Source organism: Microtus ochrogaster, linkage group LG2 (assembly GCF_000317375.1).
Source record: "Microtus ochrogaster isolate Prairie Vole_2 linkage group LG2, MicOch1.0, whole genome shotgun sequence".
NCBI classification, from domain to species: domain Eukaryota; kingdom Metazoa; phylum Chordata; class Mammalia; order Rodentia; family Cricetidae; genus Microtus; species Microtus ochrogaster.
In genome coordinates this window covers 45203302-45210158 of record NC_022028.1, presented here as the reverse complement: position 1 = coordinate 45210158, position 6857 = coordinate 45203302, and the positions used below count along the sequence as shown (strand labels likewise).

At 47.8% G+C, this 6857-nt stretch overlaps 1 protein-coding gene across 3 annotated transcripts in view; it reads left to right on the top strand.

Moving 5' to 3' along the window:
• Window positions 1-6857, top strand: part of Rsph14 (radial spoke head 14 homolog) — a 111243-nt gene that overhangs the window by 4549 nt on the left and 99837 nt on the right. For all 3 annotated transcript variants that reach the window (XM_026785387.1, XM_013351225.2, XM_005360181.3), the window contains exon 4: window positions 2743-2861. In XM_026785387.1, coding sequence (XP_026641188.1) covers window positions 2743-2861 — 119 coding nt within the window. The remainder of the gene's footprint in view (window positions 1-2742; window positions 2862-6857) is intronic.

Sequence of the window (6857 nt, the reverse complement as noted above, 5' to 3'; positions counted from 1 at the left end):
TGATGTTATAACTATGGCCAGCATATGCTAACTGAGTACTCTAGAACCCAGCTCCATCTCCAGCCCTCCATGGTGATGTTATAACTATGGCCAGCTGCTCGGCTCACCAAGCCCTCAGTGACTGTCCCACACTTCCTGTGCTGAAAGTCTTTCACCCCCACATCACCCAAGCAGTGACCAGGAGGAGGAACAAGGATGGCCTCCCAAGCATGGCATCTTGGCACCTCGAGTAGTTAATTCATGCAAAACCCTGGCGTGCGGGAAGCTCCCTGAGAATTCCAGTCCTTGTTCTTTGCTGGCACTCTGGCAAAGGAGCCACATTCTCTCCCCTCCCCCCTGTAATGTTTTTAGTAATTATTTGGGAACGTCATGCAGTGCACCCCAACCACACTCACTCCCCATTCTTCCCAGGCTCACCATCCCACCCGTGTGCCACCCTCATAAAACAATAAAAACAAACAAGCAAACACTAAGAACAATTTGTGGTCCCCATACACTCATTTGGAGCATGGTCAGACTCCCAGGAGGAGCCATATTCTTTATAGTCCAACGACTTTCTTTAGTTCCCCCCCCCCGGAAGTTTTTGCCTTTACATTTTTTATTGTTACCAACAATTCATTGTACAAAACCATGAATTTCTTTTGATCTTTTGGTGCTGGGGACTGAGCCCAGGGATTCACGCTCAGCACCTGCTTTTCCAGTGAGCTCTATCCCCAGCTTCCCTCCCTCTCATTTTCCTCCTTCCCTTCTCTTTTCCTTCCCTCCTCACTGTATCCTCCAGGCTAGCCCCAAACTCCAGGGTAAAAAGTGATCCTCCTGTCATAGCCCTTTGAGAATTGGGACCAAGAAGCATGGCAGCCCAGTCTGCATAGCATACCTGGTGTGGAATGGATCACCGAGGACGAACGGCGGAAACCCAGTAGCTCTGGAATGGGCGTGTCCTGCGCCGCTTTCTTTTTCTGGAACAGTGCAAATCGGTACAGTGCTCACCAGTGTCAGGGCATCATAACTGGCTGGGCACGTCCTTTGTGCTGGTCGTTTATAGAAGAGCTTCACACATGACTTTAATCTATTCCTGAACAGATGTGGCCCTGACAGATGTGGCCTCAGAAGAGTCCTTTGCAGATGCTGTCGGCTACTTCAAAGAAATAGGTCATAATCAAGAAATAAACACTGTATTACCTTTAAATTGCCCATTTAACTAAAAACACAAATGACAAGACCTGTGTGAGACCCAGGGCTTTACTAGAATATGGGTCCATCAGGTGGTGTTTCCTATGGACTTTTCTGGTTAAAGCACCAGTTTGATTTGTAGTATGTTTCTCAAAAGCACACCAAGATCAAAAAAGGCACTATTGAAATAATCTGCATACAAAAAAAGTGGAATGGCTTACAGTCATCTCACTTTCTTTTTTTTTTAATATTTTATCATTTATTATGTATACAATATTCTGTTTGTTTGTCTGCCTGCAAGCCAGAAGACTCCATTACAGATGGTTGTGAGCCACCATGTGGTTGCTGGGAATTGAACTCAGGACCTTTGGAAGAGCAGGCAACGCTCTTAACCTCTGAGCCATCTCTCCAGCCCTCATCTCACTTTCTTTAAGAGACTCATCTGAGTTTTTACGTAGTATTCAAGTTTTCTTTCAAGAGGAAATAAAAGCAATTCTTTATCTAATTGGCTTACCTAATAGCTAATGAACTTACGTGTAATCGTAACAAGTGCAGAGGGCAGCCTGGGTCTGGAGGGAAGCAGCTGGCTGCCAGCAAACTCGTAAGTCAGCTGGGAGAAGACAAGAGAGGCAGGAAGGGCTGGGGACATCTGGGGGTGCCAGGCCTGTGAAATCTCTCTCTGGGAGCCGGAGTTGTAGAACGGTGGTGAGCTCAGCTCCACTGTGCTGGCAAGGTGGGTTCCAGGGTTCTGTTGCTTTGTGCCACTTCACAGTGGTGGCGCTGATGCTCAAAGTGGTGATAAAAATCCAGGCTTAGAGGGATCCCAAGACGCTGCTCAAAAGCGGGAGGGCAGCGCCATGATTCTTGCCACCCCACAAGCCACAGTGCTTTGCGTTTCTGACCTCCCAGGTCTCTAGAATATAGCGGATCCCTCTGGTCTTGGAGTCCAGCAGGGTCACTGACCTGAGTCCTGCCATAGAGATAACTGGTCACCCGTGTTCCGTGCTGCTCTATTCACAATATCCAGGGAACAGAAACAACCCAGGTGCCCATAAACTGGCGAATGGATAATGAAGATGCAGCGATTTACACAACAGAGAATAGCATTCGGTTGTTAAGACAAATAAAATTGGGTTTGGAGAGATGGCCAGTGCTTAAGAATACTTGTTTTTTTTTTAAATATTTTTTTTTAATTTATTATGTGTACAGCATTCCTTCCATGTGTGCCCCACAAACCAGAAGGGGGCGCCAGGTCTCATTATAGATGACTGTGAGCCACCATGTGGTTGCCGGGAATTGAACTCAGGACCTCTGGAAGAGCAGTCAGTGCTCTTAACCACTGAGCCATCTCTCCAGCCCAAGAATACTTGTTGCTCTTGCAGAGAACCTGGGTTTTGATTCTCAGCACCCATATGGTGGCTCCAGTTCCAGGTTTTTTACTGACATTCTTGGCCACATGTGATATATACACATACATGCAGACAAAACAACCATAACACATAAATACATACTTTAAAAAAAAACCCTGAAATGGTCTTCTGACGTCGAAACCCATCTTCCCTTCTTTAGAACTGGCTTCTTACAGCATGGCGTCATCATAGCCCTGTCGTTCCTGCTGAATGATTTCCAGACAGTCTGCAGGGAAAACCTACACCAGGCATACAAGCATCTGGCGCAGCTGCCTGAAGGTAGGGTTGCATCACGCATGGGATCTGGTAGATGACTGTCGGTGTTCTTTCCCTCTAGGTCAGTTTGTGCAGGCCGCAGATCACAGTCCTTGGTACTTCCCCCATTAAAATGACCTTGGGGCAGGGCATAGTGGTGTGCAACCTGTTCCCCCAGCTACTCCTCAGCGCTGAAGAGGACCAGCCTGGACTGCAGAGGAAGACTTTGTCTTATAACCATAGCAGTAGCAACAAAGTTAGCTTTTTGTTAAAATATGACAAATGTATTCTACAAAGTTGGGAGTATAGCTCAGAAGTAGGACAAAGCCGGAGTCCCATCCATTTCTAAACACAAGAACCAGTGAATATTCTGTTAACTTGTAACAAACAAGCACAAATAAAAGCCTGGTAGCCTGTTCCACAGCTCCAAGCCTTTCCACCGACCGCATTCTGGGTTCCCCTTCCTTAGGGTGACTCCCGCAGTTTGTGAGGCCACATGCTGGGTTGTCTGGTGTTTTTTATTTTAGGGACACTGGCATTGAACCTAGGCTTCACATGTGCTGACCAATAATCCATCCTGGAGTTTACATTCCTAGTTTAGTTTATGACTCTAAGCTTTATGAAAATAAGGCTATTCAGTCTATACTGTTTTGGTTTTAGGTGCTTTTGTTTAGTGTTTTATTTCTGGATCATAAATGATTTTCGAAGGTTAGGATTTGCATTAAGTGAGTATACTCCGGGTTCCTCTGTTCCCGCTGAGGGACATCTGATTGTATCCACTTAAGGCACAGACACAGTCCAAGTACTCTCTGTATCTCTCCCCATATAGTACCCTTCCTCTTCTCCTCCCTCGACCACTAGCGATTTAGTGAATATAACCCTATAACCCTACAGCATGCACATAGATGTTTGCCACAGGTAGAGTATATAAAAATGTGTGTGCATGTGTGTATAAAATGTTACTTTGTATATTTAAGTCTGAGTTAAGTGGGTCTTGCTGTATGTATCCCTTTGCAACTTAAAAACACCCCCAAGAAGTAATATTATAATTTTGAAATCATTGTGTATATGATGTACATCTCTTTCCACACAGTATCACACAACACAGTTGTTGTTTGATGATGATGGTGTGTGTGTGTGTGTGTGTGTGTGTGTGTGTGATGTGTGTGATGTGTGTGATGGGTGTGGAGGGCAGAGGGTGACTTCTGAACTTTTGGGAGTTGGTTCTTGCCTTCCACCTTGTAGAGGTAAAGTTTGGTTGGCTCCTGATGTGGGATTAAAGGTGAGAGCCACTAAGCCCAGCTCTTGAAGGTATTGTGACATGTTCCCATGCCCTGCATACTCCAGGCTAGCTGGCCCATGGACTTCTGGGCACGTCGGGTTCTGCCTTCTGTTTCTGCCTTAGAAATGCTAGGATTGCACAAGCTTGCTTCTGCATCCATTTTTTTAAAAAAACATGGATTCCAGGGATAGAATTCAGGTCACCAGGATTGTGTGGCAAGTGCCTTTACCCGTGGAGTCACCTCACTGGCCCTAATATTATAATTTTGAAATGGACCCATGTTGTACCGAAGGGTCTTGGACTCTCACTGTACTCTTTTGCCATTTGAATATATTTTTGTTTGTTTGTTCTGGTTTGTTTTTTTTTGAGACAGGGTGTCTTTGCATAACAGCCCTGACTGCTGTAGATCACTTTGTAGACCAGACTGGCCTTGAACTCACAGAGATTTTCCTGCCTCTGTCTCTCAAGTGCTGGGATTAAAAGTGTGCGCCACCATGCCCAGCTCTTGAATGTATTGTGACATGTTCCCATGTTGACTGTTTCTGCTTCTGGGCCACCGAAGGAATGAGTAATGAGTGTCTCCGCACAGACCTGCATCTCTCACAGATCTTCCTGGTTCACAAGAAGGATGCTCTACGGAGTCTGCTAGGGAAGGTGATGCTGGCCTCCGACGCATGCCTGCCTTCACCTTAGCAGAATACCAAACTGCTCCTCAGCCTCCCCTCCCCCAGCCAGTGGCATCCTTGTCAGTTAGCCCAATGGTGTGCCGTGGTAGATCACCCTGTATGGTGTAATGGCTGTGACCAGTGAGAATGAACATCTCTCTGCTTGGCATGACCTCAGGATCCTCTCTGCTCAGTGCTTCTAGGCAGCTGGGATCCATCCTGCCAATTAGTTCTTCTACTTCTTGTTAACCTGAAGGAGTTGTCCTAGATCCCAAGCGTTTGTTGACTACCTGCAGTGACAATATCACTTTTCCTGGACTGGTTGGGTAGCATGATGGTTAATCTCCATTTCAGACTCAATGACATCCAGAATCACCTAGAAGATGGGCCCTGGGCATGAGTGTGAGGGACTATCTCGGGCATGTTATTTGGGGGTGAGAAGACCCACCCACTGTGCGTGGCATCCTGCCCTGGGCTGGGAGCCTAAATTAAAGGAGAAAGTGAACTGAACACATGCATTGGTCACTCTCTGCTTTCTGACTGGGAACGTGACACTGGCAACTGCCCCAAGCTCCTGCCGCTGCGACTTCCTTGTGATGGACCCTTCCTGGATCTGTGAGCCAGATAAACGGCTCCTTCCTTAAACTGCGTCTGTCCAGAGCATTTTACCACAGCCATAGGAAAAGCAGCCGCAGCAGGTGGCTTCGCGTTGTTTGTCCATCTGTTGCCCCTGAAGGTTCTCCAGTCTCACCCGTCCTCCCTTGGTGCTTGCCCCTGAGGGGCGGGGCACTGAGCCCGAGCTCTTGAAGACACTCTAGCATGTTTCCTAGGAAGCAGGAGCCTTTGTTTTTCACTTTTAGATTATGAAGGTTGTGGAGCTTCTAGAAAGGTCTTCTTTCTAGACCTTACCAATCAATACTGCCAGGGCTCTGAAGTGGTGTCCTGGGTTCTCTCAGATGCCCCCGCCCATCTCCCTGTAGAACCCAAGCAACACAAAGAGCAGGGAGTCTATACCCAAATAACACGAGGAGTAGCGGGTCTGCTGTGTTGACAAGCCCAGTGAACACAAGTCTCTCTGGAGATCCTGGAACCAGCTCTTAGTCACAGGCCTTGATGGCTGCTGATCGCTGTGGATGAGGCCTCCAGAAGGGAGGTCAGGGCAGCCTGGTGGAAGGGTTGGCAGCAGGGGCTGGGGTGGTGACTGAGACAATGGGCAGAGGGAGGGAGGCAGTGTGGTAGATGCCTGGGGAGATGAATCTTGGGGTCACTCGGGTGTTGTGGCTTTTGGGTACACTGGTATGCTAGGCTGTATGTCACATGGTGTCCTAGCTGGGCTTCTGGTGGGGCATGGACTTCTACTTCGGCATCTCTCTCATCAGTATGTGACACAGGGCAGTAGCTGTTGGGGGGAGCCTGTGTAGTTTGTCTGGGTGCTTAGCTAGCTTGTAGCGTATGTTATGGGGCTTCCTGTCCATGGCCACATTGGAAAAGGTTTTTCTTTTTTTAACCATGGCACCCTTGCCACCTGTTGCTCCCATGGCACCATCAGTGCCTGGCCTCTAGAGCATCTTGTGTATAGCTAATATTGTTTAGAAGTATATTTTCTCCTTAATCCTTGGCACTGCCGAGGTCTGCCTTGTTCCCAGAATAACCAGCAGGGGGTGCTCCAGGACTAGGGCCTGTCCCAGTGACTGGCTTCTCAGGTCCTAAGGGATTATCCTGTTATGAGAAGAGAAACCGAAACAGAAGAGATAAATGCCACAAAAGGGGCTGCTAGGCCAGGATCCCCAGAAACTGGTGGCCTCGAGTGGCCACCCAGGATATTCTTTTGTTTCAGGCACTGGCTGGGTATCTGGGTGAGTTTGGCCTGGTCCTTTCTCACGCTACTCCTCCTGTTGAGCCTGGCTCACAGATGCTGGTGTTAGGTATAATTTGCTGTCTCTGGCTTTGGGTCAGGGCCTGGTGATGGATGCAGGCACCCCTTATTTTTTTTTTTTTTCGAGACAGGGTTTCTCTGTGGCTTTGGAGCCTGTCCTGGAACTAGCTCTGTAGACCAGGCTGGTCTCGAACTCA